Source organism: Hyla sarda, chromosome 5 (assembly GCF_029499605.1).
Source record: "Hyla sarda isolate aHylSar1 chromosome 5, aHylSar1.hap1, whole genome shotgun sequence".
NCBI classification, from domain to species: domain Eukaryota; kingdom Metazoa; phylum Chordata; class Amphibia; order Anura; family Hylidae; genus Hyla; species Hyla sarda.
Genome location: NC_079193.1, coordinates 142,756,227 through 142,777,539, shown reverse-complemented (window position 1 = coordinate 142,777,539; position 21,313 = coordinate 142,756,227). Strand labels below are relative to the sequence as shown.

The window sequence follows — 21,313 nt, the reverse complement described above, 5'->3', positions numbered from 1 at the left end:
TCGACCGATAATATCGGCCACACCGATAATCAGTCGATCCCTACTTTCCATCCTACTGAAATTATAGCTCCCATCCATGTCTTTCTGCATATGCAGAGTCATTGGAATTATAAGAAGAGTTTTGCAGTAATTTGTCATTTAAAACCAGCTCATACTGTATAATTACAATTACATCATCCTTCACAATTACATTAAATACATACATACATTATTGTCCCGGCCATCTGCCTCCGCAAATTACAATTTGAAGTATCTTTGAATTCTGATAGAAGACCTCTGTAAATTTATGGATTTTTGGTAAATTGGGGAAACTCAGCCTTTTTTTTCTGGTCCCTCCCGAAAATTGAAAGCTGGGAGCTGTAGTACCTGTACTAATAGGCAGATCGCCCGGGTGTCACGATTGTCCTTTCTATTGCAGAGATGGAGCGGCTTTCTCCTGCGCTCGCATCTCTGCACTATACTCTGACCAGCCAGTGATGTGAATAGAATTCATATAATTTATTCCTATTTCCAACAGAGAGCTGTGACTGGCCAGATGCTTCCTTATCTGCAGGTACTACTGCTCCCAACATGGAGCACACTCTGCTCCATGCTAGGAGTTGTAGTACTTGCATTAAAGGACAACTGTAGTGCAAGACTTTTATATATTCCTGTGCTCGGGCCTCAAAAATAAACAAAATAAACTTTAATATACCTACCTACGTGCCCCCGTTGGTCTGGCACAGGCCTCACGGTCCAGTGGTGCTAACCTCATTCAACTTCCTGCGGATGGGGATGCCGCAGAGCCGTCGGCGTATCACCGGCCAGAGCGATGTCAGAGCTCCTTACATGACAGCGGGCTCAGCCTATCACCGGCCGGGGCGGGACAGCGCCGCGGCCGGTGATACGCCGACGGCTCTGCGGCATCCCAGTCCCCAGGAAGTTGAATGAGATTAGCACCGCTGGACAGCGAGGCCTGTGTCGGACCAACTGGGGCATGTAGGAAGATTTGTTAAAGTTTATTTTGTTTATTTTTGAGGCCTGGGCACAGGAATATATAAAAGTCTTGCACTACAGTTGTCCTTGAATAGACAGATCGCAACAGGTTTCAGAAGTGACACCCACTGCGATCTGTCCATTAGTGGGCCCCCCCCCCCCCCCAACAGGTATTCTTCCACAGTATTTACTAATTTGGCGCTTTTCCCTACATTTTGCTTTTTTTACACATGCTCTGAGCTGTCAGTTTTCCAGAGCTCAAACCCACCACATTTTATGTGAGAACATTAGTAAATATACTGGGATTTTTCTAAACTGTCTGGGATTCGCCCCTTTTTCAGTGGCTATGCACACTTTCCCCGGCAGCCATCCCCTTTTCTGGCTTTTCTAAGTAAAACGGAGAGTTGGGCAGGTTTTTTGGTCACACATTTTGGCACGTGAAGCATGCAACACAATTTGGGTGCGAAACCCAAGAAAACAGTTGGGATCCCAATGACTACCAATGTGCACCACAGATAATAAATCTCCTTTTATATGTTTTATGGCATTTAGATGGTGGGCAGGTTTGCATATCACTACTGGTAGATTGCATGTGCTACTCGTATGCTCACGTGACTTGACACACCCAAAATTCTTTGACTTTTTACACTACACAGATTTCCGTACGTAATCAGCAAAAGAAAAAACAAAAAGGGCTTTATTTTGTTGATTACTGATAAAAATGCAAAATGTAAAATAAAATATGTAGAACAATTTTATGCAGTGTGAACTTAGTCCTAAATTAAATTTTCGAATAAACTGCCATATTCCTGCCATATGAGCTGCTACTGCTAGCTTTATTTTCCTCTATTAGCTCTATACCACCTGGTTTCTCCACACTTCTTGACTGCATGCTAAGTCAATGGAATGCTGCATTAGGCTATGCTCACACAATGGAATTTCCGCACGGACATGACTGAGTCCCATTGATTTTCTGCCGTGGAAATCCTGATTCAAGAGTCTGTAGAACAAATAGACATGTCTATTTTTTCAACAGAGTCCGCACGGAAATGCATTGCCATCTATGAAACTGTGCATTTCCAAATGGTAATAGTGCCGGTATGTTCTGCAATGGCTCCACTGTCGGTGGAATGTCCACACAGAAATTTGCCGTGTGGGCATTCCACCATGTGAACATAGCCTTAAAGTCTATCACCTTCCAGGTATGTCTGATTTACAATTTAAATCATATGAAAATTTTGGCGTGAAAATAAAAAAAAATGTAGCGTAAAGACAAACCCCATCAAATATTCCAAGGTACCGATACAGACAATTAAAAATAAATAAATAAATAACAGTATCAGAAACATTACTATAAAATTCGCTAGTTTTAGAGTACATCTCCCCAATGAGTTTTCCCCATGGTTCTTCTTTTGGTCAAAACATGCTGTGACCAGATGCTAGTGGTATTTTTATATGCTTATCTATAAGGCTTAAAATCCAGAAAACGTTCTGAATTAAAAACACACCACTAAGATGCTTATAAAAAGGCAATAAAAATGCATGAAATATAAGCTTTTTTTCACCAAGAGAAAAAAATGTAGAAGGTCCTAAGTTTCTACTAACAATTTTCCTTATCTCCAGGGCCCCATTATATCCTGTGGTGTGGTTTCATGTGAAACTAAAAGGTGCCTTAAGCTGCTGCCACCAACTGTGGTAATCAGACAAATAGTTTCAGTTCTAAGACAACAAAGTCTAAAATTGTGTCTGTGTTGTATTTCAAAGACAGAGTTTTTTCTTAGTGGGCTAAAAGATAAAAAAAACTTAAAAGAAACACTGAATATAAATGACCTAAAAAATAAAGTATGTAGGCTATACAGTATTTTGTTGCCTTAAAAATAATTACATGTAATAACTTGTGCTCGTTCTGTTGAAAGTTTTATTCATCTATTTATTGGTTACATTATTTTTCTTTTATTTGTTTTCCCAAATTAACCATAATGCATGGCATTCAGTACAGCTACAATACAATGTTGGCACTGCCACTTTCCCAGAACTCTGAGTGGCAAACGTGCATAGTTCTGCATTGATATTGGGACAGTAGAAATACTGTACGAGGCTATGAAAGCCGGGTGACAAGCTCCGTGGAAGTAGTAAAAGAAGCAATTTCCTGCTGTCACTTTTTAAACCAGAAAGGAAAGAAACACATAGAATTATGAAAACATAAAATAAAAGAGGACAAGTAAGGGAGGACAACTAAGGAACTTGAGCATACTGGGGAACTTAACTTTCAGGTGGAAATGCTATTAACATTAGCCTGGGTTAAAGATATAACCTGTGTAACATTCACTATAAACATAAAAATGTAATAACTATTGCTAACATAGCGCAAAGGGTTAAGAAAAAAAATGAAAACTTCATAGTGTTACAATGTTACTGTGGTTATTTATTACATACACAAATAGGGAGTTAAAGGAGAACTTCGGTACTAGACATCTTATCCCCTATCCACAGAATAGGAGATATGTGTCTGATCTCCTGCCTGGCACCATGGTAATCCACATCCACAGAGCGATCCGAAGCTGTGGTCAACACGTTACGCCCCCTCCATATATTTCTATGAGAGATTCCGAGATGCAGGAACGCTGTTTCTCCATCTCTCCCATTGACATGAATGGAGGAGGCCTGTCAAACAGCGCCTCTCCGAAGCCTAGCACAGCTTGCTTACTGAACATAAATATGCAGAATGCAAGGGTGCCGGGTCGGAGATTGCGGGGGTCCCTGTGGTTGGACCCCCCGCAATAAGACATCTTATGCCCTATCCTGTTGATAAGGGATAAGATATCTAGTACCCGAGTACCCGTTCAAATATAGGCGATTTCCCATACTACAATGCATATGCTAAACCAGAGATTTTTAATCTACTAAGCTTTATCTACTGAGGTTTCAACAGGCAAACATGACCATGCCTAAACCTTACCATAGGCAGTATTACATGCAAAAATATTTTAAAAAGTGTACAGAATTTAGCCTAAATTTTTTTTCTAATGCATAATATTTACCACAAAGGGGATCAGTTATGAGTCAAAGACTAAAAATACAAAGTTAAACATAATTTATAATAACTTCTAGTAAATCTGCCTCACAAAAATAAAAACTAGGGGCTGCCTCAGTATGTTTGTGTATATATTTTCATAATATCAATAAAACAATTCTGAATCATATTATTGTGGATTTCAACTAAATATTTCTAAAATCTTGGAGTTTTAAGGAAGGAAGAGTCTGCTATGCCCTTATATTTCTTTGAATGTATTGTAAATATAATATGCTATGTATTGTTAGACCCATAGTAATAATAACCCATAGCTTTATTCTTCTAAGCAGCAGTTTAAAAAAGGAGACATGATGCTACGCTTAAAAGAACAGCAAAAGCTGCGGTACATGTAGAACAGCACTGCCCTCTAGTGTACAGAATAGGCAGATCTTAAAACCAAAGTTCTGAAGAAGTCAAATATTATTAATATTGCTGATGACCTTGAGTGATAAAAAGGTCTTATTACAGGTATAATGAGAAGACCAACATTTAAAAAAATGCATGCAATACCCAGTACTAAATAAGGGTTATCAGTAATACATTGGTGGAGGAAGGATTCCTTAATCTATTCTTAATCTTCCTATTATATGGAAGACACTCATTTTACAGAATACAATTTTCATTATTATTTTATTAATGGAAATCTTAATTGTGTACAGTATAATCTGCAGAAATTATAAACTGCATTAAGGGCTAGCTCACATCTATAGAACAGCAGTACACTGCAAGATACTTTTAAATGGTACCTAAACCTATGCGGTGGTATACCTATGGTAAAAATTGTCAAAAGTATGTCCGTTTGGACCTGTTTTTGTCCACTGTACATTTGTGTACAATTTTGCTTGTGATGTAGAAAAGTTCTGCATGCAGTGGTATACATTTTTTACCCATAGAAGTTTAGTATTGTGTGGTATGGTGTGATATGTGTTTTTTTTTATTTATTTATTTTTTTTTTTATTGCTTGCTTTACAGTTTTCTTATAGTTTAACATATTAACAAAAACATTAGCAAAATTAAGCTAAATTGGTCTTGTTTTGGTACATTCATTTGTGGTATACCACAAATGGATGTGTGTAGTATAGATGTGAACCTACCCCTAAGCCAACAAAAAAACTGAGATGATTTACTGTGTGGTTCATCACTAGTGGAAAAGAAACAACTGGGCCGGCATGACACCTACACCCAGAGGTCTGTTACTGGGTGAGGAGAAAAATTAGTGATAATGATTATCACCCACAAGCATGTCAGCAGTTTTCCACAGTTAAACCATACACCCCAGAACCTAAAGCATATGAAAACAAAAATAATTGTTTTGGTAATCTTAAAAATGTTGTAGATTCTATGTAATAGGCTAAATATTTCTATGGAGAGCTAGGGGCATGCAGCTCTGTCAAAAAATTACGTGGACCCATACCGATCACAATAATATTTGTTTAAAACCACTGATCACTGGCCATACAAGATTATTCCCCCTCGGCTATAAGTACAGCTATGTAGAAAAATATATGACAGGTTAAAAACAGTAAAGTAATAGTTCCAGGGCACAGAATTAAAACAGAGTGATAAGATAGCAAGATAGAAACCCTAGAGGAGAGAGAATTTATATTTAAAATAATTCCTTTATTATTACATTTGGATATACCTAGTAGCATCTCTCGCCAATTGTGTCTATCCTAATATCATATCCTATACCTCTCTTCTGCTTTGATTCGGGTACTCATTTAGTTGGATGTTGGATGTATATACACCATTGAATGTAGACAGTAGCAGCCATGTGACCAGACCTTACTCACTTTAAAGACTATTATTAAAGGGGTATTCCGAGCAAAAACATTTTATCCCCTATCCAAAGGATGGGACCCCCCGCAATCTCCCTGTAGCACCCGCATTCTATGCGGGTGCTGAATCTCCAGTTTCGGAATTCTACGGGTTTCAGGGACTGGGGACATGACGTCACGCCACGCCCCCTCCATTCATGTCTACGGGACGGCAGTCACGCCCCCTCTCATAGACATAAATGGAGGGGGCGTGGTGTCACATCCCCAGTCCCAGAAAACTGGAGGTTTCCGAAACTGGAGACCAGCACCCGCATAGAATGCGGGTGCTACAGGGAGATTGCGGGGGGGTCCCATCGGCGGGCCCCCCACGATCAGACATCTTATCCCCTATACTTTGGATAGGAGATAAAATGTTTTTGCCCCGAATACCCCTTTAAGCCCCAGAAGGTGAGCAGTACATTGATTTTCCCCGTAGTTCATGCTCTCTGAGTCTTCCATTGTTTAAGATGAAGAAAGGTATGGGGTATTTTCCAGACTATTCCTGTGTACATTATTTATGGGCTTCCTTTTTAGAATTTACCAAGCTGTCCATACATAAACATATAGTGCATGCTATTTAGCTACAGAGCTCAAAATTTAAATAAACAGCCATGGTCTATTGTTCATTATTCTTACCTTCAGGGTTCAGTTCTAATGTCACAGGCAGCAAGAGGGAGAAAAAACACCACAAAAAGGTAAGAAATGTTTAATAAAAGAACAGCTGTGTAAACTTTAGGGCACTTTAGCTGGAAAATAGCATATTTCATAGGAAAATGGTTAATCCAATAAAGATTAGCTACTAAATGGAAATTTAATAAGCTACAGAAAGATGAAGTAAATAGGCTACGAACAACTTTGAGCCTATAGAGTAATCTGCAGTCCATTTCTCTCTATTTCAATCTCAGCCCCTCTAGCCATGCAGACCTATACAAACCAGGATTACTGTACATACAGCATTTACTGATAGGCGGAAGTAAGAATAATAAAGCCATAAAAATGTTAGCTTGAACGCTCAATGTGTACACTGGATCATATAACATTGTATTACAGCCCTTTGGCATTGAAAGAGCATAAAGGCTATTTATTTATATTACATATGAAGCTTATATTTATGTTTTTAATAACCAAATATCAGATAAAGCCACAAGAAGTAAAACAAATTAAACTGTCATTTTTTGTTTGGTAATTTCTCCCATTCATCCACTACCTGTTCGTGCCACTACTATTCCTTTTGTTTACATGTGCCATTTCCTAGCAATGTTAAAAAATGAGACATAGATAAATCATGTCAGAACTTTATCCCCCTTTATGGTCTATTCAAATGTACAGTATTCTGTGCAGATTTGATGCGCAGGATTTTCTGCGCCAGATTTCAATGTAAACTGAACACATCAAATATGCGCAGAATACTGTACGTGTGAATAGACCCTTAAAGGGGTAGTCCAGTGGTGAAAAACGTATCCCTTATCCTAAGGATGAGATTGGGGCCCCCTGCGATCTCTCTGTACGGGGGCCAGGCTCTCCGGCCAGATAGCAGCGGCCGACACGCCCCCCTCAATACATCGCTATGGCAGAGCCGGAGATTGCCGAAGGCAGCGCTCCGGCTCTGCCATAGAGTTGCATTGAGGGGGTGTGTCGGCCGCCGCTTCGTGCGGAGGTCGACACGCCCCCTTCCCGCGGGCTGTCGGGGCCCCGTACAGGAGATCGCGGGGGCCCCAGCGGTTGGACCCCCCCGAATTCTGCAACTTATCCCCTATCCTTAGGATAGGGGATAAGTTGTTCACCACTGGACTACTCCTTTAATGTGACCGAAAAAGTTAACAATTCACTTGCAAAACAAACTGAAATCTTTAAATTGATATTCCAGGATTTTTTTTTTTCAATTTGACTGTGCTACAGGGGCTGTAAAGTTAGTGTAGTTCATAATATAGTGTCTGTACTTGTGTGGAATGGTGGTCTCGCAATTCTTCTGTAATTTTTTGGCCCAATGTTTATTTTTAACAACATACAAAATTAGTGTTGTCTCAGGTTTTCCCAGGTTGCAGTGTAGCCTGAGACATAATATCACTAGTCAGGTGTACAGAGGGAGCCTGTCTTTGCTTTAACGGGTGGAGCGACTGCTGGGTGGGAGGGAGATCATTCTGCAGTGTTGTAGGTTTGCAACAGCTGAGGGCACTCTGGTTAGAAAACACTGGTCTATTGTATTGAAGGGTGCACAGGTGTGTTTCAATTGGTGGGGTGGCTGATGTGTGGGAGGGAGAAAAGTTACCTTACACTTACAAACAGGGAATTGTGGGATTTGTAGTTCGAGGGAGGGAACTCCAACAGAAAATAGCCATTTCCCAAAAAGATAGCCACAGCATTATGGTGTCAGAATATAACCATTTAGCTCCAAGACAAGCACAGATCCTTCCTAAGCATGTCCATTACTGTCTGGCATGTACGTACTAAAATAACCTTATGGAGGATAACCCCTTAAGGACGCAGGGCATACCTGTACACCCTGAGTCCACTCCCTTTCTATAATGCGGGGCCACGGCCGGGACCCGTGGCTAATAGCGTGCGGCACTGATCGCGGTGCCGCGTGCTATTAACCCTTTAGACGCGGCGTTCAAAGTTTATCTCCGCATCTTAAATGAAACTAAACTGCTCCTGGCTCGCTCAGTGGGCTGTTCGTGACCGCCGCGGTGAAATCGCGGCGTCCCGAACAGCTGAAGGACAAGAGGAGGGTTCCCTTACCTGCCTCTTGGTGTCCGATCGTCGAATAACTGCTCAGTGCCTTAAATCCAGGCATGAGCAGTCATGTGGCAGAATCATCGATCAATGTTATCCTATGCGATAACAAAGATCAATGTTAAAGATCAGTGTGTGCAGTGTTATAGCCCATTGCAAAAAAAAAAAAAGTGAAAAAAAAATAAGTTAATAAAGATCATTTAACCCCTTCCCTAATAAAGGTTAGAATCACCCCCCTTTTCCCATAAAAAAAAAAAGTGTAAATAAAAATAAACATATGTGGTATCGCCGCGTGCGGAAATGTCCAAATTATAAAAATATATCATTAATTAAACGGCACGGTCAATGGCGTACGCACAAAAAAATTCCAAATTCCAAAATAGAATATTTTTGGGTCACGTTTTATATCATGAAAAAAAGAATAAAAAGCGATCAAAAAGTCCGAACAATACAAAAATGGTACAGCTAAAAACTTCAGATAACCGTGCAAAAAATAAGCACTCATGCCGCCCCGTACGCGGAAAAAAAAGTTATAGGGGTCAGAAGATTACAATTTTAAACGTATAAATTTTCCTGCATGTAGTTATGATTTTTTACAGAAGTCCGACAAAATCAAACCTATATAAGTAGGGTATCATTTTAATCGTATGGACCTACAGAATAAAGATAAGGTGTCATTTTTACCGAAAAATGTACTGCATAGAAACGGAAGTTCCCCCAAAAAAATTTTCTTCAATTTAGTAGCACAATGATTTTTTTTTTCCGTTTCGCTGTAGATTTTTGGGTGAAATGAGTGATGTCATTACAAAGCAGAATTGGTGGCGCAAAAACTAAGCCATCATATGGATTTTTAGGTGCAAAATTGAAAGGGTTATGATTTTTAAAAGGTAAGGAGGAAAAAACGAAAGTGCTTAAGGGGTTAAAGGTGGAAAGGAAAAAAATAAATAACACACTACAACCTGGTTGCATAAGTGTGCACACTTTCTTATAACTGTGGATGTGGCTGTTCAAAAATCAAACTCATGTTAATTAGAAGCCATTACACACCTACCATCATTTAACCCCTTAACGACAATTGACATAAATGTACGTCATGGTGCCATGGTACTTAACGCAACATGGTGTACATTTACGCTCCACCATGACCGCGAACACCGGACCGGTGCTCGCATCATGCGCGGCAGGTCCTGGCTGCTTTCAGCAGCCAGGGACCGCCGGTAATGGCGGACATCTGCGATCGCGCGGATGTCCGCCATTAACCTCTCAGATGCCGTGATTAATACAGATGCGGTACAGTGCGGTACTTTAAATTGATGATCGGATCGCCCGCAGCGCTGCCGCGGTGATCGGATCATCCAGAACGGCGCACGGAGGTCCCCTCACCTTGCTCCGGCTGTCTCCCGGGGTCTTCTGCTCTGGTCTGAGACCAGAGCAGAAGATGACCGATAATACTGAGCAGTGCTATGTCCTATACATAGCACTAAACAGTATTAGCAATCAAAGGATTGCTATAAATAGTCCCCTATGGGGACTATTAAAGTGTAAAAATGAAAGTAAAAAAAAAAATATGAAAAATCCTCTCCCCCAATAAAAATGTAAAAATGTCCTTTTTTCCCATTTTACCCCATAAAGTGTAAAAATAATTAATACACATATTTGGTATCACCGCGTGCGTAAATGTCCGAATTAAAATATAATGTTATTGATCCCGTGCGGTGAGCCCTCATACTGCCACTTATACGGAAAAAATGAAAAGGTTATAGGTTGTCACAATAGAAGGATTTTAAACATACTAATTTGGTTATTAAGTTTTGATTTTTTTTAAGCGCAACAATAATAGAAAAGTATATAATCATGGGTATCATTTTAATTGTATTAACCCACAGAATAAAGAACACACGTCATTTTTACCGTAAATTGTACAGCATGAAGACAAAACCTTCCAAAATTAACAAAATAGTTTTCTTTAAAATTTCCCCACACAAATTATATTTTTTGGGTTCCGCCATACATTTTATGGTAAAATGAGTGATGTCATTGCGCAGGACAACTGGTCATGCAAAAAACAAGCCCTCATACTAGTCTGTGGATGAAAATATAAAAGAGTTACGATTTTTAGAAGACAAGGAGGAAAAAACAAAAATGTAAAAATAAAATTGGCCTGGTCCTTAAGGTCAAAATGGGCTTGGTCCTTAAGGGGTTAAAGTAACTCTGAATAATCACAAATGGGCACTCTCATTAAAACAAATTTTTACTATTGCACTCCTTATGATAAATAAAAATTTACGTCAAGATCCCCGCAGTCTGCACCGGCAGTAAAGTACCCCTTTAACTTAAAAGATCCCTGGAAAGGACCAGGAATGTTCATAGGTGTCAGAGAGTTTCAGCAGCATCTCAACTAAACCAAAAAATCATGTTATCCAAAAAGAGTAAATGCCAGTTATTATTCATTGTGACAAACAACCTGATTCAGACTTTGACATTCCATTATATTGCTGAGCTGTGAATTTATTCTGGTTTGCGCAAAGGGGGCTTTGCTGCCAAATTTACTACAATTTACACATACTAGCAGCAATTTACACATACTAGCACATGTAGATTGCTGAGGCTGTCGCTTGAGCAGCCTAGAGAGTGCCCAAATTTATCAAGAGCTCCTGGATTTATCAGGTGCGGACCTACACTGGTGGGAATATTTTTAAGACTAGTGTGTAAAACACCAGTCTTAGTATATATCCCCCAATGACTTTACAAAACTTCTAGGTCTCTTAAAGGGGTACTCTGGTGAAAACCTTTTTTCTTTTAAATCAACTGGTGGCAGAAAGTTAAACATATTTGTAAATTACTTCTATTAAAAAAATCTTAATCCTTCCAGTACTTATTAGCTGCTGAATGCTACAGAGGAAATTCCTTTCTTTTTGGAACACTGATGACATCACGAGCACAGTGCTCTCTGCTGACATCTTTGTCCATTTTAGCAACCATGCATAGCAGATGCATAGCAGATGTATGCTAAGGGCAGCATTGTGGCTCAGTGGTTAGCAGTGCTGCCTTGCAGTGCTGGGGACTTGGGTTCAAATCCCACTAAGGACAACAATAAATAAAGCATTATTATTATTATAATAACGTCAGCAGAGAGAACTGTGCTCGTGATGTCATGAGAGAGCATTCCAAAAAGAAAACAATTTCCTCTGTAGTATTCAGCAGCTAATAAGTACAGGAAGGATTAAGATTTTTTAATAGAAGTAATTTACAAATATGTTTAACTTTCTGCCACCAGTTGATTTAAAAGAAAAAAGGTTTTCACCGGAGTACCCCTTTAAGCCCCATTCACATCGGGTTTTGGAGGTAGTGGGAAATGGAATTCCAACATTAAAAGAACATAGTTACCTGCAGACTACTCTTGGTCTATTAAATGGAATACCTTTTTCTTAAAGGGGTACTCCGGTGGAAAACTTTTTTTTTTTAATCAACTGGTGCCAGAAAGTTAAACATATTTGTACATTACTTTTATTAAAAAATCTTAATCCTTCCAGTACTTATTAGCTTCTGAATACTACAGAGGAAATTATTTTCTTTTTGGAACACAGTGCTCTCTGCTGACATCTCTGTCTATTTCAGGAACTGTCCAGAGAAGCATATGTTTGCTATGGGGATTTTCTCCTACTCTGGACAGTTCTTAAAATGTACAGAGATGTCAGCAGAGAGCACTGTGCTTGGGATGTCAGCAGAGAGCACTGTGTTCCAAAAAGAAAATAATTTCCTCTGTAGTATTCAGCAGCTAATAAGTATTGGAAGGATTAAGATTTTTTAATAGAAGTAATTTACAAATCTGTTTAATTTCTGGCACCAGTTGATTTAGAAAGAAAAAAAAAGCAGACAATGTCAAATCCAAAAACTGTTTATATGTTGTAACTGATAAAAAAAATACTTTTTGTAATATGGTTGTTTAAAATTATTTGAATATTTAAAAAAGAAAATAGCCCCTGAAAGTCCCATAACAATGGGTCTCCCTACTTACTGGGACACTAACCAGTCCTGCAGCAGCACCAACTTGTCCATGAGTTATGGACAAGTGATGACTCATGGACAAGGTTGCATGAGCAGACACACCAATCACCTCCCACCACCACAAGGGAGGGACACGCCCCCTTCCCCTGAGAGGATTTCTAACACTTTGAGCTAATGAAAAGAGGTATTTTTATTAGGGATCGACCGATATTGATTTTTTCGGGCCGATACCGATAATCCGTGAACTTTTTTTTTTTTGGGGGATTTCCTATCTCCTGACTGCTGATATAATATTCTGCAATAGTGCAGTAGCCTAATAGCCTAATAGAAGTTAAAATATGGTAGACCTTGGGGCCTTTATTAGGAGGTGCTGATGAGGTAACAAAGGGAGCCTATTTCATTGGTCTCACCCCTCAGATGTTAAAGCAATTACAGATCATGGCATCTGAGGCATTAAAACACCAGAACCACAGTAGCAGTGTCATCTGTACTGCAGGCACTTAATACCAATTATGAAGGCTTAGCTCCTGCACCATCCCAAATATGTACATTTTACAGTGGTATATGCTCAGTGTAAAATTGCTAAGCTGTATAAAATGATGCCAATAAAGTACAGCAGAAAAAACACCTTTGTGTCAGAAGCATACAGAGGTACAGTAAAGATCCCATGCCCATTTAAGGGTGCCCTATTACAGTTATGATATTTTTTTTTACTATGATTTAAACTGGCCCTAATAATGAACAAATAAGGGTTGGACTGCTAATATGGCATGGACATCTCTCATTTACCAATGTCTATGTACTTGTCACAATTCGTTTTGAATTGTGTATTAAAAGCCACAGTTCAGAAGCTGGGCAGACATAGCGGTAGTACAAGAGTGATCAGTGCATGGTTTTCACAGTTGAAGGGTTAAAAAGAAAAAGCTATATCAATTATTAAAAAATAAAGGCATCTACACTAAGTCTAGATTACATGACTACAGCTAAATTCAAGAGCACAATGATCCTACCTATAAATATATTAGTAACTCATATTTTAATAGATGATATGCACTATGAGTGCTGATCAGTAACAGAGTATGCGTGAATTATTTTACGTTTTACGGGTCACATCATTCTCCTAATCTAATGTAGAACAGATATTTCAGACACAAAAGAATAAACTATTGCTCTCGCTGTGCTTTTAAAACTGTGCTGAGAGATCTGTAGACAGTTCTATAACTAAACACTACAGTACAAAAGCTTCTGGACACAAACTCTTGGAGCACCTTGTGTTCTTGAAAAGTAGTAAAAGACATTACCTTGTTAAAGCATTCCAAAAATACAAATATCCTACACTGCCAGTATACACTGCATTGCCTGGATTTCATTCTGAAACATATACAAAAAACTTTTTTGCCTGCCTGGTGCAATTGCTTGGCCCATTAGACAAGATCTTTACTAATGCATACTTAACCCTTTAAGGACTCAGCCCATTTGGGCCTTAAAGGGGTACTCTGGCGCTAAGACATCTTATCCCCTATCCAAAGGATAGGGGATAAGATGCCTTATCGCGGGTGTCCCGCCGCCGAGGACCCCCATGATCTCCCACGCCGCACCCCAATAGAATCAGTCCCCTGGGCGTGTTCGCTCCGGGTCTGATTACTGGCGATCACGGGGATGGAGCATAGTGACGTCACAGCTCCGCCCCTGTGTGACATCACGCTCTGCCCCCTCAATGTAAGCCTATGGGAGGGGGCGTGGCAGCTGTCATGCCCCTCCAATAGACATGCATTGAGGGGGCGGAGCGTGATTTCACACGGGGGTGGAGCCATGACATCACTATGCTCCGTCCTCGTGGTCGAGATGGACTCAGCCTGAGGACCTCCAGCGGTTCTGGAAGCCTCTAAAGGTGGGTGCTGCAAGGTAGATCCCGGGGGTCCCCAGAGGAGGGACCCCCTCGATCTGACATGTTATCCCCTAAGCTTTCGATAGGGGATAAGATGTCTAGGGGTGGAGTACCCCTTTAAGGACTTAGACAATTTTATTTTTACATTTTTGTTTTTTCCTCCTTGCCTTCTAAAAATCATAACTCTTTTAGATTTCCATCCACAGACTAGCATGACTTGTTTTTTGCACGACCAGTTGTCCTTTGTAATGACATCACTCATTTTATCATAAAATCTATGGCGCAACCAAAAAAATACTATTTGTGTGGAGAAATTGATAAGAAAACCACAATTTTGCTAATTTTGGAAGGTTTCTTTTACATGCTGTACACAATACGGTAAAACAGACATGTGTTCTTTATTCTGTGGGTCAATACGATTAAAATGATACTCATGATTATATACTTTTCTATTATTGTACCGCTTAAAAAAAAATCGCAAACTTTTTAACCAAATTAGTGCGTTTAAAATCCCTCTATTTTGCTGAGCTATAACTTTTTCATTTTTCCATATAAGCAGTGGTATGAGGGCTCATTTTTTGCGCCGTTATCTGTAATTTTTTTATACCAAATTTGCATATATAAAACTTTTAATACATTTTTTATCAATTTTTTAGGGGGAATAAAATGTTATAAAAAAGCAGCAATTTTCGATTATTTTTTTTTTTTTACGTTCACCGTATGGGATAATTAACAAATATGTTTAGTAAAAAAATAAATTTTACACTTTATAGGGTTAAATCGGGGAAACGGACAATTTAAATTTTTATTGCGGGAGGGGATTTTCAAATTTTTTTTACTTTTATTTTTACACTTTAATAGTCCCCATAGGGGACTATTTATAGCAATCATTTGAATGCTAATACTGTTCAGTGCTATGCATAGGGCGTAGCACTGATCAGTATTATTGGTGATCTTCTGCTCTGGTCTGCTCGATCTCAGACCAGAGCAGAAGACACCAGGAGACAGACGAAGGCAGGTGAGGGGACCTCTGTCCGCCATTACAGAGGACCGGATCGCCACGGCAGCGATGTGGGCGATCCGATAGTCCACATTAAGTGCCACACTTCTGCAGATACCGTGATCTGTATTGATCACAACATCTGAGGGGTTCCGGCATCATTTAGGGGTTAAAAGATTTTTCCACCTAAGCAAGCAAAGCCCTTTCACTAAGGTGGGTCTACTTTTTTGTTAATACATGTGATTTTACATTAAATTACAAATACAAAGAAGAATTAGGGTATGTTTACATGGCGTAATTTTTACGTTCATTCTTTTGTCAGAGGCCGAAATCGGAATCTCCACGGCAGATGTTTCTGCTGTGAAAATTCCACTGTGTGCACAGTGCAGCAGAATCCCATTGAAAAATGGGATTCTGTTGCAAAAGATTATCCAAGCCGAATTTTTCTGTCGGATTCCACTCAGAATTCTGTTGTGTTAACATGCCCTTATGTAGTTCAGCATTTTGCAGAACTGAAAGCACAATAGCTGTTGAAAGCTTAAAAGGGTACTCCATAATTGAACTTAAAGGGGTTCTCCGGTGCTTACACATCTTATCCCCTATCCAAAGGATAGGGGATATGATGCCTGATCGTGGGAGTCCCGTCTCTGGGGGACTTTCATTGAGGGGCGGAGCGTGACATCAGATGGGGGCGGAGGCGTGACGTCACACGCCGCTGGCCCGGTGGTCGTCCGTAATCAGACCCGGAGCGAACACGCTCCGGGGACTGTTTAGAAAGGGGGTGCCGCGTGCAAGATCCCGGGGGTCCCCAGCGGCAGGACTACCGCAATCAGGCATCTTATCCCCTATCCTTTGGATAGGGGAAAAGATGTGTAAGCACCGGAGAACCCCTTTAACTGAATATATCAATTCACAAATCATGCATCTTTCATGTTTCTGTGATCTGTGGTCTCTCACTGGACAGAGACATTACATCCATACTGGCATCACGAGTGTTTGGCTGCCACCATAAGATGTTAAATAATGTCCCAAAGACAAAAACTAGCTAAGGACCCCACAACCACTGTCGCTGGAGCAGCTGGCATTGCAAACTTGAGAATGTGACAATTTACTCTACCAGAACCTGAACCCCATATGACTACCCCTACACCCACCACTTATAGGAAAGGTAGGTGCAATTGTGTGTGGCCCCTTAATTGAAATTTATAAGGGACAGTCAGGACATTAGTTTCATCTAACATGAAAAGAAACTCTACATCTCTGTTCAGTTCAACAGGACAGCCAAACAGCCACCACAGAAGAGGTAAGGGCCAAGGATTTTTATTTTATTTGCTGCCATGTCTTCCCTACATTGACTGGTAGAAATAATTAAAGGGGTTAACCAGGATTACAAAAACAGAGCTGTTTTTAGTTTATAATAAACAGCACCACACCTGTCCTTAGGTTGTGTGTGGAATTGCAGCTCAGTTCTATTGAAGTGAATGGAGCCAAGTCCAAACACAACCTGAGGACAGTTGTGGTGCTGCTTTTGGAATAAAGTATCTCTGTTATTCTATTTCTGGATAACCTTATTAATTGTTAAAAATAAATAAAAGAACACGAATAATATCAATGAATAATAAATAAGGACACATAAGCAAGGCATAACTTCAGCACACACAGATTTTTTCGGTCTCTTAGGAAAATTAACAAATATAATGTAAGCTGAATTCTTAGCCTCTTGTTCCTTTATTTATTGAATTGAATATTTTTTACAACCTTTCTCTTAGCTACTCAGAAGAAACATTTGGGCGGAGATTGCCATCGTCTCCAAAGAAAACAGAAAGCCAAACCAACAAAGTGCATCCTGAATCGCATCATCCAAATTACTGACTTCTATCTACAGTCATCATTTACAGCTAAAGTCAAAAAGCAATAATGCTGTTTCTTATGAAGACCTGTAGTCTTACTAACGTTCTTGGAACATATGGAAAAAGAAAGGCCAAGAATTTCAAAATAAAATCCAATTAAAGGGGTACTCCGATGAAAACCTTTTTTCTTTTTAATCAACTGGTGGCAGAAAGTTAAACATATTTTTAAATTACTTCTATTAAAACAATCTTAATCCTTCCAGTACTTAATAGCTGCTGAATGCTACAGAGGAAATGCCTTTCTTTTTGGAACACTGATGACATCACGAACACAGTGCTCTCTGCTGACATCTCTGTCCATTTTAGCATTCATGCATAGCAGATGTATGCTAAGGGCAGCATGGTAGTTAGCAGTAGTTAGCACTGCTGCCTTGCAGTGCTGGGGACTTGGGTTCAAATCTCACTAAGGACAACAATAAATAAAGCGTTATTATTATTATAACAACATCAGCAGAGAGAACTGTGGTCGTGATGTCATCAGAGAGCATTCCAAAAAGAAAAGAATTTCCTCTGTAGTATTCAGCAGCTAATAAGTACAGGAAGGATTAAGATTTTTTAATAGAAGTAATTTACAAATATGTTTAACTTTCTGCCACCAGTTGATTTAAAAGAAAAAAGGTTTTCACCGGAGTACCCCTTTAAAATAAATCTCTGAGAAGTGCCAAAGGGGTTTGAGCTTTCTATAGAACCCTTTCATTGTGGAATTCCTGAGCGATCCCAGATCTTCACATATATCAATGAAATATCAGAAGATAATTTTGTCTGTACTTCAATTAAAAGTGGTGATATCTTATCACTGCATTACTGGTGTCAACAATATAATAATAACTGCTGCTATGTCATTGTTGTTCATTTATCAATATAGTCACCTGTGGGTGTGCTGTATGAAACAACTGCACTTCCTTCAAGATCTGATGGAGGACAGTTCCCCTTCAGGAACACAGAAACACTAACAGATTTAGACATTCCTGGTTCTGAAAAAGAACAAAAACAAAACTTTATATAGCATTTAATCCAATGTTGTCACTGCTTACTGTAGTGTATATGGATATATCACATGATGATAGTCATCAATTTACTAACTGCATATTTAATATTGAAGAGACATCTACTGTAATGTAATGTAAAGCTAAAATGTAGTGATTACATTTGAAAGAAATTATCAAAAACATTCCTTTGGTTTCAAATCTAAAATTATAAATAGATTACTGACATAAAGTACCGTATTTTTCGCCCTATAGGACGCATCGGTATTTAAGACGCACCCAATTTTTAAAGGTGCAAAATCTAGAAAAAAAAGATTCTGAACCCAACAGTGATCTTCAACCTGCGGACCTCCAGATGTTAGCACAACTACAACTCCCAGCATGCCCGGACAGCCGTTGGCTGTCCGGGCATGCTGGGAGTTGTAGTTTTGCAACATCTGGAGGTCTGCAGGTTGAAGACCACTGGTATTGGAGGTAATACTCACGTGTCCCCGCCGCTCCGGACCCATCACTGCTCGTCACCGCTGCCCTGGATGTCGCTCCATCGCTGTCACCACGTCCCCGTGCTACGCTCCGGACGTCTTCTTCTCAGTATCCACGCTCTCCATCGCCCGTCATCACGTCGCTATGCACGCCGCTTCTATTGGATGACGGGATGGCATGCGCGACGACGTGATTACGTTGAAGGAGAGCGCCGGACATGCAGGCGATCCCGGCACGGAGCAGACACCGAGGAGGCAGGTAAGGTCCCTCCCGGTGTCCTGTAAGCTGTTTGGTACGCCATGATTTCAGTTAGTGTCACTTTCGGTTTGTGTCACTTTCGCTTCAGACGCGCCGATCAGCTTTGATCGCCGCGTCTGAAGGGTTAATACAGGGCATCACCGCGATCGGTGATGTCCTGTATTAGCGGCGGGTCCTGGCCATTGATGGCCGCAGGGACCGCCACGATAGGTGTGTATTCGACGTATAAGACGCACCAACTTTTTCCCCCCAATTTTGGGGGAAAAAAAGTGCGTCTTATACGGCGAAAAATAGTAGACTACAAGAGAAGCTTAAGGGTCATGTTACTTTCCTTCAGCCATTGTCACTTTGTTCTAGTAGTCAGTATGGGTCACGTCTGTCAGAACCCAATCCACTGATCAGACAGCATAGCCACTTAGTAGTGATATGCCATTCCATTATGTCCTAATGGATTTATCTAGGATTAGTAATTACAAAATCCTTCAAGAGCTGTGTATAGTACTGATGCTTTACAGGAGACAGTGCCTGGACAAGCATGCTACTGTTCTAAGCAAAAAAATTGTACATCCATCTTCACACAGCTGTAAGGTCAGGCTGGAGGCTTCGAACTTAGAAAAATAACATGCTGACTTAAGATACTGAATATTATAAAATGAGCACAAGGATCTATTAAGAACCTAAATCATGAACGTTATCATGTTTATCTTGATTTAACTGAATAAAGAAAATGTAAGCAGCAGCAACTCATGAACAGTGACACATATCTAGCTCTATATATAACAGGGTTACTTATCGCAATCTCAAAGTATGAAGTTTGGGACTTTTTAAACTCACCAATAGAATAAAAAATGAATTGATCCTGAGTCAGAGCTAGAAAGGGAGGGACACTTATGGACAGCACGGTCTTCTGTACATGCAGCCTAGTCCGTATACAGAACTAAGAAGAAAATAAAGATTAAAAAAAAGTATAGGATAAAATAAGCAGTAACATTTTATTTCTACTACTTTCTACAAACACAAACTGTCTAGCTAATAATCACGATTATTCATTGACAATTAATGAGCACAAACAAGAAATACATATTAAAAAGGAACTGTTGAATAATAGAAAAAAGCTGCTGTGCCACAGATTTCTACATTTTTTTTTTCTATACCCCCCTTACCTACCTACCAGTGATAATCGTTTCAGTGTCCTATATGTGAATAAGCACATTTAGTGTCAATCAACAGTTCCCATTTGGAAAACTACACATGTTTAGGCCTATTGACAATTGAGCAATGGTGATGTCCCCTTGATAGTCTGTATGGTTTATGGAAAAGACTGTCAAATGGGCGGTCACCACTGCTCAACTGTCACCATGTTTTGTGGCTGGCAAGTGAAGAAGATGACACAACAGCGTTTTCCAAGCATTCCAAAAAATTCTCCCTTTTGGGAGTTGCAACAGTATTGGTGTCCTAAAATAGTGAATAAGAGATAGATTTTGTATGGAAAGCCAAAACAAAATTGTGCTTTTTTTTTTTTTTTTTATTGATCATGGGTTGTATATGTGTAGGCCTGGCTGGTAGTTGCAGCAAAAGGGTGATGTTAGACTGGTGGTAGTTGCAGCCAGCAAACAGCATGCAGAGGTGGACTGGTGGCATTCTAGTAACCAGCTGTCTAGTAAAACAGCAGGCTGTGGTGGATTAGTGCTAGTAGTGGCCAGCAGAAAGCAGGTGGAGTAATGACACTCTTAGGCCTTATGAAATGGCAATGTGCCTGTTTTTCTGATTCTGGGAAAATAGAAAATAATTTCCACACAGCAAAGAGATCTTGTTGTCTCTCAGTTTTCTCTCTCTCCAAAATTACAACTTCAATACAGTTTCATGGGGCTTTATTAGCATCTTAAAACCACCTGTATGGCAAAGCAATGATTGGATAACCTGGGGTTATGTGATCTTACTGATAGCTGCAAGGTATGCTGGGCTACCTTGACATCATCTCAGTGTTCCTAGTACTTCCTCCAAAATGCCATGTGTTTCACATCCCTTCTGCACTTATCACCACCCATGCCAGGCACAGTGATTAATTAACCTCTTAAGGACGCAGGGCATACCTGTACGCCCTGCGCCCGTTCTATAACGTGGGGTTACGCCATGACCGGTGGCTAATGAAAGCCGGGACTCTGGACTAATAGCGCGCGGC

General features: G+C 40.0%; 1 protein-coding gene across 6 annotated transcripts in view; it reads right to left on the bottom strand.

Annotated features, from left to right (window-relative positions):
• Positions 1–21,313, bottom strand: part of BBS9 (Bardet-Biedl syndrome 9) — a 390,136-nt gene that overhangs the window by 169,175 nt on the left and 199,648 nt on the right. For 5 of the 6 annotated variants that reach the window (XM_056520430.1, XM_056520428.1, XM_056520429.1 and 2 more), the window contains exons 14-16: positions 19,966–20,068; positions 18,274–18,378; positions 6,502–6,516 (exon numbers count right to left, since the gene is read on the bottom strand). In XM_056520430.1, the coding sequence (XP_056376405.1) occupies positions 6,502–6,516; positions 18,274–18,378; positions 19,966–20,068 (223 nt within the window). The remainder of the gene's footprint in view (positions 1–6,501; positions 6,517–18,273; positions 18,379–19,965; positions 20,069–21,313) is intronic. The other variant, XM_056520431.1, reaches the window with a different exon arrangement.